This window comes from Oryzias melastigma, linkage group LG1 (genome assembly GCF_002922805.2).
Source record: "Oryzias melastigma strain HK-1 linkage group LG1, ASM292280v2, whole genome shotgun sequence".
In the NCBI taxonomy this organism is placed as follows: domain Eukaryota; kingdom Metazoa; phylum Chordata; class Actinopteri; order Beloniformes; family Adrianichthyidae; genus Oryzias; species Oryzias melastigma.
In genome coordinates, this window is record NC_050512.1 from 27409695 (window position 1) to 27426163 (window position 16469).

At 36.5% G+C, this 16469-nt stretch overlaps 1 protein-coding gene across 4 annotated transcripts in view; it reads left to right on the forward strand.

The window, feature by feature from the left end:
* The window catches only part of LOC112157392 (teneurin-3), an 800843-nt gene that overhangs the window by 677877 nt on the left and 106497 nt on the right, over nucleotides 1–16469 (forward strand). For all 4 annotated transcript variants that reach the window (XM_036213709.1, XM_024290091.2, XM_036213711.1 and 1 more), the window contains 3 exons: nucleotides 8238–8411; nucleotides 8948–9012; nucleotides 15038–15157. In XM_036213709.1, coding sequence (XP_036069602.1) covers nucleotides 8238–8411; nucleotides 8948–9012; nucleotides 15038–15157 — 359 coding nt within the window. The remainder of the gene's footprint in view (nucleotides 1–8237; nucleotides 8412–8947; nucleotides 9013–15037; nucleotides 15158–16469) is intronic.

Genomic DNA, 16469 nt, shown 5'->3' on the forward strand with positions numbered 1-16469 from the left:
AATAAGACTTCCTGTGTCACATCTCGATGGAGTAAATCTACTGGTAGGTAGTGTCATGTCCGCAATGGGGAAAAAAAAACATTTTATTTTTAAACGTTAAAGCTAGAAATTCACAAATCTAACTATCTGAAATTAAGACAGAGATAATTAACGGTATTTTTGAACTCACTTAAAACACTGGAATTTGTCAAAATGTTTAAAGTCGCCTCTTCTTTTTTTCAAGCAATACATCAAGCTATACTTGACTTTGCTTCATAATTACTTTATTTAATGAATCAAGTCTGACTTAAGTTTTTTTTTTTTTTTTTAATAAATGCATTTCATTATTTCTATAACAAGTTTGATAAATATGTGGCATTGGCTGGAATTTTGTAGTGATGTATGGGTAGCGTCCATTTTACTTACGTACATAAAGTGTCTGTGCAAAGCCAATCTGAAAAGCTACTTTTCTCCATGGCAGATTTGCATTTATTGCTTAAAAAGTCCAAAAGTTACGTTCTTTCAAAGAGAGTGTGTTATTTAGGTATCGCGAGGCATCTCGGGTGCTAAAGGGTTAACCAGGTTGTGTACATTGTTTAACATGTAAGTCAATGAGATATTATTCTCTTCTGAAACTATCCTGTTATTTACAGCATTTTAGAAAAATCAAACGTATCCCACTCGTGTCCTCCATTTTTGTGTAAAATGTGGGTGACATAAATCTGAAGTGGTCACTCGACCTGCATGCTGATGCGAGCTTGTGATTGGATCGGTCAGGGCACGAGGAAGCCCCAGGTGTGACCACCCTTTGAAGTTTTGAGGCCAAATGTCGTCACTTTTTTAGAATTTTCCTCTCTGCTGTGGTTACAAGCTTAACTTCAAGGACACAAAATTAGAAAGAAGTGTACAGTCGCACACAGGCGCACAATTCTGAGACAGGCACTTCACAGATTCTGCTTCTTTCATCTTCCTCCTCCTTTTATCCACTTTTTCTTCATTTATCTTTCCATTTATCTTGTCTCTCTGCTCTCACCCTCTTTTATCTGTTACCTTTTCTTTCTCTTAGCCTTTCAGCCTAGTCTCTATAAAATGTCTTATATGTCTGATGCTCAACTGTGTCAAACAAAGTAGCTTCAATCTTTCAGTCGTTGCAGTTTAGCTTTATTTTCCTCATAAACAATCAAAGCCACAACATTTATATTAGGGAAGCTGAGTGCGGCTCTCTACAGTGCTTGCTGCATGTATGACTGCTCCACACACACCTCCCCTTCTGTCCTCACATTTTTTTAGACATTTTTATCCTAATATAGCTTAGCAATCAGCTGATTTCCCAGGTTTTATTACTTGTCAAAAGTCAATTGTTATCATTTTTGTCATTTTTTTAAAATATTTTTTAGACATTAGATATTTTGGAATAGTCTATTCTTTGTCAAAACTGACCTTACGGGTCGATACAGGCTGTCAAAAATTTTAAGATTGTAGACGGCTCAGTGAAAATGTTACATAAATGTGACAGGTCATAGCAAACACTTATACAACAAGCAAAGGTAAGTAAGGGTAAAGTGGGTGAGCAGGTGGTTTGTGCAGATTTTTCATTATTTCAACCCCCCAAACTCAAATGCCCAATTCCATTCTCATTTAACTTGAATTTATCTCAGCACTTAAAGCAAGGGTCACCATAGTGCCCCCAAGAACCACACAAGTTGCCCACAGGTCTCTTCTAAAATAGCACAACTCACTTGTGAGCTGCGTCTAAAACTCAATTTTATTCTGTTGCTATTATTTTTATTTCTATTATTTTTATTTATTTTCTATTACACATGCATTTGCATAGATTCAAAAATCAAAATGTCTTAAAAATATGTTCATGATGCATGAACTTTAGATAAGTTTAGGTGACTTCAGACTTACTCCAGTTCAAGGATCATTAATTTAGTTTAAAATGCTACAGGTTTGGTCACTAGTTTAAAATGTGACAAGATTTGTTTAAAAATGTGTAAGTTGATTTAAACAATTACTGAAATTAATAAAGTTCTGAATATTGATACGTGTTTCTTAGCCTTTTTTCATTGTTGATAATTATGGTGAGAAAAAGGTTGGTGACCCCTAGATTAAAGTATCCGGCTACTCTGAAATCTTTCCAAAAAATATCTTTTTAACTGGAAATAATGAAAGCTTACTAAAGAAGTTAGGAAATACCGATCTTCACACACAGAGAGAGACAGAGAGTGGACAACTAGATAGAAAATATGTCTTATTTTCATATATTACAACACAATATGCAAAAGAATCACTCCTTTTTTTGGAGCCTAAAATACAACTCTTGAACTTTTTTTTAACAAGTGAAACTATTTTTTTAATTCCCTCTTTAGAATTGTGCTCTTGAAATCCTCAATATACCCATCTTAACATGAAGGGCATCAACAATGACTTCTCCAAACCTTTGTTGATATCATTCCTTTGAGTTATTACGTTAACACAAGACACACATTAATGAATGCACAGGCTCAAACTCCCACTTTTGTAGAGGTGCTTGCCTTTGATCATCTCATCAAATGCGTTTTATCTGCAGCATCTGAGTGCAGATGTCTCTATAGTGCATGTGGAAGTGGCAAAGGGGCACATAACATTTACAGTTGGTTCAGTTTTCTGCAGTAAAAGGGCGTGATCTAGTGGGTCTTGAAATATAATAATCTACTGTTCTTGATTTTACAATTATTCGATTATTTGTATTATATCTAAAACCATTGAAATTAAAAGGAGTGTTTTTCATGGAGCAGATAGTCTCTCCAAGGCTTATTTTTCACTTTTTTCCACTCTGTGGATTCAAATCATTTTAAGAACTTTAATCAGAAGTTCTATTTATTCATTTAATCTCTTCTGATGTTCGACATGTCTATCTCGCTCTTTCTCTCTTCTCATCTTGCTTACTGGCAGGTATTAATTGAGGGGACCTTGTTATAATAGGTTCTAATTGTTAATCACACAGCTTGTTCGAGAGCAGTCTAATTGTAATTATAGATGGTTGTTAGCCAGGGACCTGTCATTAATTAGACATTATGACCTTGGTAATTGCTGCAGGCATACATATCTGTGCCAGTAATTTTCCCCAGCCCCTTTCTTGGAATAGCAGGCTTTTCGAAAGAAAAAGGGGGCTTTCATGAGGAAACTCATATCATTTTTATTCAAATTTGGCATAGCCCATTGGCCTTTGCTTGGCCAGCTCTAAAGAAAATCATAACAAGTACTGGCTGGTTTTAGGGAAATCAGATAATTGCACATCAGTCAATGATTAAATCATTTGCTCCTTCAGTTTCTGAACAGAACATTTTTTTTTCTAACCTGCTTTAAATTCAGGGTAAAGGTGACGGCTTACAGCTGTCTGCATTTACAAGTACATTTCATTTCATCTACTGATCCGGATGAGGACAAATATATAAACTCCAGTTCCCCAATATTACATGACCTTTAACACCTGAGATGTTGCCAACGTTTAAATATTTGAACTTACTGTCAATGTTCACCCATTAACACAATCAGCATATTTCCAGCAGATTCTGAATTACTGATTTACTGGTCTGTATTAGGACATATGTAGGAACTCCAGTCCCAAACGTTGGGAACTGGAGTTTTAAATGGTTTAACCCTTCGTCGGAGGCCATACCAGGATTCTCTCAGTAAACTATATCCATAAATATGATCATATATTACTTTTGGAACACTAAAAAGCAAATTATTTGGGAAATATTCGTTATATTTGTGAACTCTTTTTATATCCGGAAGTAAAACGACTTGGTCTATGAGGCTCCGCCTTTCGCTTCTTGAGGGTGCCGCCCATTTCATAACGTCATTCTAGAGCCGTCCTCTAAAGTGTGTCAATTTAAGAAAACAATATTGATGTACATGTTGTATAGCCTGGGCGTTTATCCCTAAAATCTGGCTAAGACAGAATGCTGACGGGTAATGGGTTCATTTTATAGTGAAATTCGGTCAAAAAGTGCTGACAACAGAACATGGACATTTTCGGATGTTTTTAAATGATGAGAACGTTTTGATTAGCATTGACTGTGAACGTTTTTGTTCTCTTTGAAGCTCAGAAATGCCGTAACTTTTCACCCATTAACTCACTCAACATAATACCAGCAGATATATAACAAACTATATAAAGTCCAGTTCCCAAACGTTGCATGACCTTTTAATGGTTCTACCCTTTAACACTTGAGATGTCGCCGGTGACGTTTAAATATCAAACTCTTTAACTCACCTTAATTTTTTACCTGTTAACGCGATAATTCCTGCAGATTCTGAAGCGGAGAAAAGTGACACTTTTTCCGATGTTAAAGGGTTAATCTAATACGAAAGTAGTTTTGGAAAAATAACCGTGTAGGACTCAAAGTAAATTCAAAGCAGCTGTGGAATCACTTTTTTATTTCCTAAAGTTATCAAAAAAATCTCTATTTGTCACACAGGAACCAACAGGTGTTTGATCATTATCGATGGCGGTGAATAATTCTGGCACAGAAAGTAGAAGATGTTTGTGTTTCAGATAAGAAGTCTTGAAAAGGGAGAAGAAAAAAAAGATGCATGTCACAGGATTCATTTGTCATGGTAATGAGCTGAAGAAATCTCAGCCACCCGTCTGTACACACACCTGCAGAGGAGTGAAGAGTGAGTCACAGCTGTCATGGGAGCTCCGCTTTAAATCCGCAGGAGAAGCTTTGTGTGCTTAAAGTCAGCTGCAGATTTTTAGTTGTTATTAAAAAAAATAAAGCTCTTGGAATTGGTTCATTTCTGAATCCATACTTTCAGCTGAAACTATTTTCACTTACAAAAAAAAGGAAACTATTATTAGAAAACTAAAGCTAAATCTGCCTTGAAAGCTTTAATATTGCTCATAAAAAGGTAATGTCTGCTGAATTAGTCATTTATTAAAACTATGTGAGCTTTGATCACAAGAAAAGGTTTGAAAAAAATCACAGAATTGTTCAGTTTTCTCGTGAAATGTGTTGAATTTTCTAAAAGAAACTGTCAAACAGGAACATTTAGATTATAAATGACTTTGAGAGAAAAGCAAACAAAAAATGTTTCTTCTATTCAAAAGCTGCCTTTCTAATGCCGCTAAAGGAATTTTTTTTCTTTTTTCATAATAGTTTATTTTAATGAATGTAACCATATCGAAAGGCAACCATTCATAGAACTCCTGACACTTAAGATTCATAATTTCAGTCGTATGAATCCATCATGAGTTTAAATGGATGCCTTACAGTTTTTCGGCTGGTTTATATTTGTTTTAGACGTGTCTGTGGAAGCTCAAAGTTCCCTTAAGGAGTAAATGTGAAAAATTTGTTTCACCTTTGGTCTTGTTTTCATGGCTTGCTTTTTGTTAGGGATGTTTAATTTTCAGTTTTCTTGCCCAAAAACGTCTCTTTTAAAATATATATATATTTATGCACTTGTAAGGGATATTTAAACTGGAGCTCATCTGTTTAAAAGAACGGCTATAAATATCTTTTTTCCAGTTGAGGGCCTCCTTTTTTCCCCTTTAAAGCCCTAAACCTTTGCTCTTTCTACCCCATTGAAAAATGAAAGTGCCCCAGATAAGAGGAATGGTGGTTTTTGTAGAATGTGAAGTGAAAGTACTCTGAAGATTTTTTTTTAAGTAAAAACAGGCGCAACAGGTAATAAAAACCGAGCAGTAAGACTGAGCCTGGACATCCGGAAGACATCAGAGGTCCAAATGTCTGTGAAATGATTGCTGCACTGGTTCTGACCTTCAGTTTGGTGTGTGTATGTGTGTGTGGTATAAAACAAAATTGAAAAACTCTGGTAATGTAACATCAGAGAAGTACCAGCAGCTTAGCGTCGAGCATTTGATGATGATCACACTTTTGAAGTATCTGTCATAAATTGAAGAAGAGGTCTGGCCTTCCGGGGAAAGAAACTTTCTAATTTACGTTTTTAGGTCTCACTTACTTCCTTTGCTGAAACCACTTGAAGATGGCAGTCTTGGGAATGAGGGTGGGGTGTGCTGGACAGAATTTTATTTTTGACTCGTTTGCTTTGAGACACTGTCTAGTTATTATCGTAGGCACAACTGGAGGTGAGAAAATAGGCAAACTTATACCAGGCACAAAGATGGTCCACGTAATATTTTGAGGTTTTAGTCCGCTAGGTAAGAGAGAGTGAAAATGAAAGGTTGTGGGTAACAGGTCATAGTAAACAATTATGCAACACCTTTGGTAAGTAAAGGTGAAGTAAGTAAAACACAGGATTTTTTTTTTTTTTTTACCCCCTCAAACTCTACACACTGCACAAGGGCTTGTTGGTACTATTCAAGCTTAGTCGTTGTGAACTCCGAGTTTAAAATAGTAAAGAAGTTATGGAGTTTGTATGGGTGTCTTACAGGCACTTACATATAACATGCACACTATGTGCACGGGGTTATTAAGGAGCCAGTAGAGGCATTCTTACTAGCGACAGGAGTGTGGCGTACACTCCACTGTACATCGTAAGTGCATATTTAACATTATTGTCACAAATATGACAGTGGTTCGTTCCTATTTTCATCCCTTAAGGTGGACGTATGAGCCTCAAGGGAACCGTGAAGCTGCATTCACACAAAAACGCCACTCAGGAGTCGAGTTTCAACGTTAATTGCTAGGGTGTTTTGAGGGTCGCGGCGTGATTTTAAGATTTTAACTTTGGCTCAATCAAGTACTCAGCTTTGGGTACGTGACGTTTTTAGTGACTCGATCAATGGGTAGAATCTAATATGGCGGATTGATGAGAAGGTTATCGTCCTGAACTTCCATCCATTTTCTTAACCTGCTGTTTTCCTCTCGGGGTTGCGATCCTATTGGGTGAAGGCAGGGTACACCCTGGACAGGTCATCAGCCTATTGGAGGGTCCATGGGGCTGGAGGGATTGTGCCCGCTAAGCCGGCCACCGGGGGTGGTGAAGCTCGCTAGCTAGCTAGCTATGCCTCCAGGCGGCTTGTTGGCCGGCAGACAAAGAGGAACTGGGGAGGCAGTTTGCCCGAGCTTCGTGAACTTTATGATATTTTACTTATTTTCATCGAGAAAATACCAAAAATATCCTCTAGTTTTATTTCCCCCCTCTTTGACTAATGTGGGCCAGCAATTCTTCAAACTGGGTCACGAAAACACGGAAGTAGTTGCTTAAAGTGGCCATCATTCAGATGCAGCTCCGGCTACAGGAATGAACCTCATTGTACCGGGAGAATCTCTGAATGATCTCATGAATCCAGACATGAAGATATGATTACCAATGCTTTTGTAGAGCTCTTTAAAATAAGTAAATCTGATCTCTAAACATATTCATTGTCTTCCATCCATTATAAAAGAATGCTCAGACACCACTCCATGTAGCGATCACACTAAAAACATTTGGTGGCAGCGACTCAGGGGATCTAGTAGCTTAATCACTTATTATTATCATTAGAACTAATATTATTAACTTTTTTGATGATATTTTGGTAATTGCGGTGTCACACCTGATTATTTTTATAAGCAACTTAACAGTGGTGAGGCTGGAAGAGAACCTAACTGCATCTTACCCAAAAGAAAGGCTGTTTCTTGTTCTCTTGTTATGCCAGTATTTCTTTTCCTTTGCTTCCCCTAGTGGTGGAATTGCGCATTGTGACCGATTCGTTAAATATTCATAACACAGGAATGGGCTAGAACCTTGCTTTTTTTTTTTTTTTTTTTACATCCGTATTTTTTTTCTCGTCATGACTGGGCCGGATTAAACCATCTGGCAGGCCGGAATGTGGCCCACGGGCCGTATATATGACTCCTTTTCTCTAACTGGTGCTGAGTGTGTTCTGCGTTTATACTGAAAATCTTTCTCCCAGCAGACACAGAACTTTATGTGGCAATGTTCTGAAATTATGTGATTTCTCAGCAGACAAAGTAGTTGAAGCTTAAAGTCAGACATTTTCTGGTCACCCACCAAGCACACTGCGTTCCTGGTGATTGGTTCCATTACTTTTTCCAACTGTTATTTCCTGTCAGAAGCTGTCGGAATGCTTCAATTCCATATTTTTGGGTGGAGTGGCGTCTGAAACATTGTGTGCTAACAATGATAGTGTTGATTTCAAGGACACCTCCCAGCATGCAGCTCAGAGTTGTGGCACTAACGCCAGAGGATGTAGTTCATTCAGTTCAGCTCATTATCTATCGATTCAAACAACAATCCACTTAATCGTAACTAATTTGCATTTTTCTCCCGCCTTCCAGGCACTTTCTCTTTAAAACAGGTACAGGCACCACCCCCCTCTTCTCTACAGCCACTCCCGGCTACACTATGGCGACAGGCTCCGTATACTCCCCTCCCACCAGGCCTTTGCCAAGGAATACCCTTTCCCGTTCTGCCTTTAAGTTTAAGAAGTCCTCCAAGTATTGCTCCTGGCGGTAAGCTGGCTCTTAACTCGTTTTTTAATCTCTGCTGATTTCTACCATCTGTTGAAATGCAGATTTAAAAACATGAAAGAACTCAGCTGTCCATGTCTCTTATTTCTATCTTTTGAGTAAAAGCTCTTCTTAAATTAAGCTATCATCGTTTTCCATTTTGTAATTATGTTTTTAGGTTTACTCTTCTTTGTTGGAGTAAACACATACTTTCCCCTAAATAGTGAGGGAAAAGTGGCACAAACACACAACTCTGTGATTCTCTGATGCAGCTGTTATTCCACAACAGCACTGAAACCAGAGCGGCTGCAGAACTCTGCTTTAAATGTTCCTTTAAAAATAATCTGATCTCAGATCAACAAGCCTGACATTTAGTTTATACCAAAGACCTTTCCAAGACTGTTGGGGACATTTCTGATGTGACAGTTCAAAGAGCGCCAGAGATGTATTGTAAACAGTTTTGGTTTCTTCACCTGAAAAAAAAAAAAAAAACGGCGACAGATTCAACATCAGAATTCGTCTTGTTTTCCTTCTCTCAGATGTACCGCCCTCAGTGCAGTCGGCCTGTCTGTCCTGCTCTCCGTACTGCTTTGTTACTGCATAGGTAAGTGGAAACACACAAACAGAGCTGCAAGCAACAAACCACAATGTGTTCAGAGTGGCCCACATTGACTTGAATGTATTTATTGAATAGGGACAGATAAAAACACAGACATATTACAAAACAGAAATCTCAGCCCATTTCATAATGCTTTCAGCAGAAGCTAAAGTGCAGCATTTCTCCCTGAAATTACTTTTTAACAAGAATCAGAATTACAAAAATGAGTAAAAAAAAGGAACATAAATAAAATACATGAAAAAATGTTAAGTCCCCCTCCAAATATATTTTCTGTTGTAGAGCCATTGGTCTTTTAGTTATGATTATGCAGTTTTTAGACACAATCATAAAGCCTGTGTTGTTTTTTAAGACATATTTTCTACAGAGCAGAAATTTGCCTCTTAGTTGTGTGCAGGATTTGTGGCGTAGAAGTAACCCTGAAATGCTGTGATTGTAGACCATTGGGTGAGCCTGTAGAGGGAAAATGTTCATGCACAATTTTTCCTACAGGAATGCTCCAGGTGACAGGTTAGTTGACCCTCGAGATTTGAGTCACAACCTCAAGACTTAAGTTGCGACCCACATGATTTGGTCTCAACCCACGAGATTTGGTCACGACCCACGAGATCTGAGTCACAATTCATGAGATTTGAGTTGGGACCCTCGAGATTTGAGTCACGACCACAAGATTTTAGTTGCGACCCACGTGATTTGGTCTCAACCGACGATATTTGGTCGCGACCCACGTGATTTGGTCGCGACCCACGTGATTTGGTCGCGACCCACAAGATCTGAGTCACGACCCATGAGATTTGAGTTGCGACTCACGAGATTTGAGTCGTGACCACAAGATTTTAGTTGCGACCCACGTGATTTGGTCGCGACCCATGAGATCTGAGTCGCGACCTACGAGATTTGGTCATGACCCACAAGATTTGAGTTGCGACCCACGAGATTTGAGTCGCGACTCACGAGATTTGGTCGTGGCTCATGAGACGTGAGTTAGGCAAGTCACCGAAAATAGGTCAGAGCTGTTTGCAGCGCCTGCCCCTGCTGAAAAAAATGGCGAGCAACATCAGAGCTTAGCAGCCGTCTGTTGGTCAGGGGTTTAAATTCCAGTTTTCATTGTCATCGTGCCTTCTGGCAAGGCATTAATCCCACATCACCCTAAAATCTCACAAGTGTTTCCAAAAAACATCTGCTAAATGACTAAATTTAACTTGAATACCAACATTTTTTGTGTGACTTGGCCATTAAACAGAGTAAAACAAATCCATTCTGAGAATGAAATGTGTGCTTTCTTAGTTGCAAAATCAAGTTAATGATCTGCCACTCTGATTGTTTTGACCTGCTGCACTCAGAGAACTGTCGCTACACAACTCAGTCAACATCAGTGGGCATGTCAGGCTTGATTCTGTGGAACACCAGTGATAAAAGACTCATAGATCATGGCCAATGGGCACTATTTTTCTTTTTATATCTGTTGTTGTTCATTAGTAACAACAGTAAAGCTGCACTGCTCCAGCTTCTCTTAGAAAGTGCTGTATGCTGAAAAACTGCCGTTAGCTTGTATTGCATATGAAGAAAACAGATCAGATGTGTAGCGTCAAATCTATGCAGACTTGGATCTGGTTTTTACTCTGCTGGTTCATGAAGGCTTGTATGAAATCTTTGTTTCTTCAAAGGAAATGTTCAATCTCTTAGAGCAAAATCACTTCATTTTCACAGAGTTTTAACCGATTTAAAGCCTGATTAGGACTGTTGAAAAATCTGTTCAAATCTTGTGAATGAGGACATTTTAATTATTTAATTAATAGACTTGGGCTTAATTGCATCTAAATTTAAACGAAAATCTACTCGCCATCAAAAATTCATATATATTTGGTGAGCTGAACGCCTTCTAGATAGGAAGAACGGCACAGAGGGGATTGATTGACAAGGTGTCAGGCTGCAAAAACAGACAAAAAACATGCAAAATTGCAAAATTACAAAAGGTGAACCAGTTTTTGTCCTGTCCTTTTTTATTATTTTAAAGAAAATGTTTATTCAAGTAAAAACCTTGCAGTCAGTATCAGTGCAAAACACTATTTTTGAAACCAGCCATAAAAATTGACAAGTTTTTCAATGCTGTAAATTTTGTCGAATAGAATGACTAATTAAAAACAAAATGTAAAAAGTCATTTTTGATATTGAATTAAAAGTGAAATACCCTAAAAGTTCTGATAAATAGATTTTTTTCTGTCACTGTCCATAGAATCTCCTCACAAACATACTGAAATTCAATCAGACTTCTAGTATCCTCCATATCCCTACAGAAAACCATTTTTATTTGCCGAATCACATGGAGAAAATTCATTTTTTTATTGTATATTCCATTCAAACAGACGAAAACTTTAGAAAATGTGTTGTCTGTTTTATATTTCAATTTTGTCCCACCAGTTGAATTGAAATGCAGAAAATAAGCCCTCGAATGCTGCTCAAAATGGCAAACAGTTCAGTGTTAGTCGGTGTAAGCCCAGTGGACTCCTCGGGTTTATGGAGGAAGTTTATGAAGAAGCCCTTTTCCCCTCTGCATTGCATTAGAATTGCTTCTTCTTATAATGTTTATGGAGACAGAAAGGAAGGATTGAGAGAGAAAAAAGTCAAGAGGAGGAAAGGTGCAATTTTTTAAAGGTCATTGATTCCCACAATGAACCAAAGCAATTATAACTGGAGCTCAGATGGTCCTTGGACTTGGAAATATCTTGCCATAGGCTAGTCTACGTGTCAGCGTGGACAGATTTGTCAATAAACATTTAGGTGTCACTCTGTGTGTTTGTCTTGGGCACCCAGATGCAGCATTTTTCGATTTTTTTTTTCCTTCAAACCATCTGTTATGGGTTTCCTGGGATTCTGTGATTGACAAACATCCCCCTGCACACACACCAACACGTGCATCCTGCTGGAGGTGAGCAGACTACCGTGAAAACAAAGATTCACACATTAGAGACACACATCATAAACACGTAGCGGCGCTTGTGCGCATTCGTAGATAGATGTTCTCCCAGATACCCATGCTGTCATTTTTTTTATTGGCACATACATCTAGCTCGGAAACAAACACACAGTGCCTCTGCTTTGGACAGCTGACATACTGATATATGAAATAATATTTCCTCCATGTCTCTTCTTGATTGTTTTTCTCCGGTGTGCAGTCACATTGGAAAAATTACGTGCTTTCTTAGCATATTTTCTTTTTCTTTTGAACACTTCCTTAAAATATCTAATAATGACTCAAACTTTTGCAAGCGAGTAATAAACAGAACAAAATGTTTATTTTTCTGTATCCTACCCAATTACTTTCATTAAAAAAAACAACTTTAGGCAGCTTGCACCATTACTCAAGCATAGGGATGGACAACTGGCAATTTAAGCTTCCTATGCAACAGCGTCATAAACACCGCAGCAAATTTAACGTGTTTTGTACCCCTTGGCTTTAGTCAAAAGTTTGTCAGTGGACAGCAAAATAAATTCAGAAAGTTTCGTCTCTGCAAGAAAACTGTTCAGAATAAAATTAAGTTAATGTGCTGAAAAGTTGCAGTTAGATTTCAGACTTTATTTTGAATTAAATGCACTCAAAATTAGTTAAAAAAATATATATAAAACAAAGTCTTTTAGACTAATGGAACTAGCAGAAATGCCTTGGTTATATTTCTTTAAACAAGTTGTAACATCCTGCCTTTAAAAAAAATGAACTTGTAGAGCCATTAACATGAAAGAACTGACAAAGATTTCCTTTTTTTTATTAATATTTCTATAAACCCTTTTAAGAAATCCACAAAACTATTTTTTGCAAAATATAAAGTATCAGCTCTAATACATTGAGTGATTTTGTAGTTTTTTTGTTCATGACAATGTTAATTTAGGTTGCAAAAATAATGAGATTAGTGTTTAAAAAAAGTATCTTATTTATCCAACATCACAAATTTGATTCTACCATTTTTAACATGCTGCTACTGTATTATAAACAATTAAGTAATAATTAAGTCAACAAATTTTGCATTCTTTCAAAACAACAGTCATTTAAAAAAGGAATAACAATAGATAAGTTATTCTCACCATAAAGTTAGCAAAACTTTTCCCGCCAAAAGTTTTTTTGAAATTTAATGGAAGCAGAAATTTTTAAATGACCTGCAAAAATTATTCTACTGCCCCTAGTGGAATGAAAATGATGAACTACAGATTTTTAATGAAAATTGGATTAGTTTAATTAGACCGGAGTCTTAGAAATAAATATATTAAACACAATTCAAATGGTTTTATGGGGTTAAATCTGGAAATTTGCCTCAATATATGTGGGAATTAGAAATATTATTTCTTAAAATAAGAGATAGCATCTTCAAAGCACGTATAACAAGCATACTTATACTTTTTTCTGAGAAAATATCCCATTTTTTAAGCACTACAACAGTCCAATTGTTATTTTTAGACCTAAAATTACACATTTGAGGATAAATTTGCCATAAAAATATGTAAGTAATGAGCAAAATTAAAATTTGCAGTCTCCTTAAATCAAGCCAGTGTGCTTTCTGAAACAAGACTACTCACCATCACCAATAAAACTTCACAGCAAAGTAAATAAAACATATTAATAGCATACAGTGTTACATGGTTTATTAAACTGAGAAGTTCTAACAAAAATGTTCAGATCATTAACATTGTAAACATTGTTCTGCCTCTCCTGGAGGGTGTTTCAGTTTGGCCACTAGGTGGCGATCGCACTATAGCATTACACCTTATTCCAGAAGAAGAAGAAAATATGCGCAAAAAACTATGTTTTAGACCACAAATAGTTACTTTAAAACAATTCCTTCAAAAAAAGTTTGGAAAATTCATGCCTTTGAGTTTATAAAGCTGCCTATTTAGTCATGTTTTGGTGGACCAAGCGTTAGCAATTGCCGTCCTATTGGGAAACCTATTATACGTTAGCATCAAGCTAGCGGACTTTAGCTTAATGCATTGGATCCATCGCAACTTTTAGGACTTTATTATTGATCTACTGAGCTTAGATTGATTCAGATCAATTTATTTAACCCAGCTCTATTAAAAAATAGTTTTAAAATCTAAAATGGAATCTATAAACTAGACAAAAATGTGTTTTGATACTTGATGTTTTTGCAGGGTCATTTAAAAAAATGATACTAAAACTATGCCTAATTTTGTGGTGTCCTCTGAGAGGAAAGAAGACGGATTTTGCCTCATTCTGCCTTCAAAACTCATATAAAGTACAAAAAATATCCTTTGAAGTTTCCAGAAATATTAAATACTGATAAAAAGAGCCTAAATTACACAGAATTGTAAGATGAACCAGTTTAAAATTACAACATTATATTCAGTTTTGCTTTAACAAGTCAGAAAGGGAGAAAATTCAGATGAAATGTTTCATAGAATCATTGTAGAAATATATTTAATAGAATTGAACCTTTAAAATGCACCCTAGAGAAACATGCATGACAACTGACATTTATAATACAGACGATGTGTTTGTCTTAGAAATTGGAGTTTATCTTCAGAACAGCCTGCAGTTGCAAACAGGGATTCAAACTGTCCTCTGCTGCCAAGCAGATGACTTTAATCAATGTATGGGCTATACAGGCGGAGTAAATGTGGGCTGTTCTGGTGGTGGATGGCTGCAGATGTTTTCTATCTGGTGGAAGCCGGTGTGTGAATGCTCCGAAGATTCAAACGCCACGGGACGCACACACATGAATAGAGACAGGGGAGAGACATGCAGGTGGCAGAAGGGAATTGAAGGATTTTAGCTGTCATACCTCCTCTTTTTTACATAGCGGTTTTTCCATGTTACCTGTTATGCATGTTCACCACTTTTTTCATGTCTTTCTATTGACTTTTCTCCATTTCCTATCTTTTTTTTCACTCCTCTCCTGCTTATTTCCATCTGCCTTTCATTTCACTGAATTAACCTCCATCTTCTTATCTCGCTTTTCTTCTTTTGTAACCCTCCTGCCTCCCCCCTCCCCGTCTTCCACAGCTATGCACCTGTTTGGTTTAAACTGGCAGCTTCAGGAGAATGAAAGTTACGGAGCATTTGAGAACGGAGGCGGCGGGAGAGATACAACCCCCAACCCCTTTATGGTGTCCACAGACAACGGTGAGTTCCCTCTTAAATTGAAATGTTATGTTTCTTTCCATCTGAAAGCAGAAATGTGTTTGTCACAGGACCAGGCAGGTTAGAATGGAGGCCTTTGTTGGAACGTCAGCCTGTGGTTGTATTAAAGCCTTAGACATTCTCATTATCATGCACAGCACATGGTACTTTATGGTTTTGTTGCTGACAAAATATACTTTTGCTTCATTTTATTAAGATAATTTGCTAACTTCAGTGGTGCACATGTCGATTTGTGTGTTTTTCACCAAATGATATGAAAGAACAGGACACAATTTTCCTTTTTAAAGATTTTTTTGTCTTTTTTGAAAGGATTTGGACCAAACTTTTCTTTTTTAAAGGGTTGCTAGGCTAATCTTTTTCTTTTTGGTTGTTTGTATAGCACCTAAACACAATTTAACTCTTGATTTGCACCTTAATGGAGAAATAATGGAAGCGTGTTGCATTCAATTAAAAAAAAAATAGTTATATGTGATCAAAATGTTTTCACATTTAAAAAAGTTTTTTTGTCCTCGTTTCTTCCTGTGGTTTTTGTTCTAAATTTTCATGCTAATTTGTTTAAAAACTACAAACAGACTGGGTACTAACCTTGTCTGCTCATGAAAACTATACGAAGATCTCAAATTAAATGTTGAAAAGCCACAATGTTTCCGAGTTATAGACATAATCTGCTTTAATTTTGTTTATGTGCTCGCCACAATATCGCTAGTCCGGTCTTTACTTTAACTACAAACATTACACAGCAAACGGTTGGGGAAATACTGAATATTGACCAATATGAACTGTTTAGTTTTTGACATCTGATTATTTGATTGTTTTTTTTACTTTAAACATTTTTTTTCAATATAATTTTTATATTTTTTTCAGAACAAAATTTTGTTTTCAATGTTTTTTTTTTTTGGCTTTTTGATATAATGTTTGAATAATTGTTAATGTAATTTTCTGTTTTTGAGATATTGTTAATGATTTTTGAGATCGTTTTTTCTTTTTTTTAGATTTTTTTTAAAAACCTTATTATTTATATATTTTTATGTTTTTCAATATATATTTTTTATTGTTCAATCTAATTTTCTTAAGTTCAATCTAATGCAATACTATTCCACCGAAAAACTGATGGATGGAGTAATTTTTCAAATACATTTTTTTTCATGTGTTTATTTTTTTCCTTTTCAATTCTTCCAAATTTGTTTTAAGTTTCGTTATTTGTTCTGTCCTGAAGTGTTAAAAAAAAAAGTAAACCAATAATAAGTGGAAGCAATACATAACTGAAAACTGTTTCCCTTTTTACCTTTCTTTA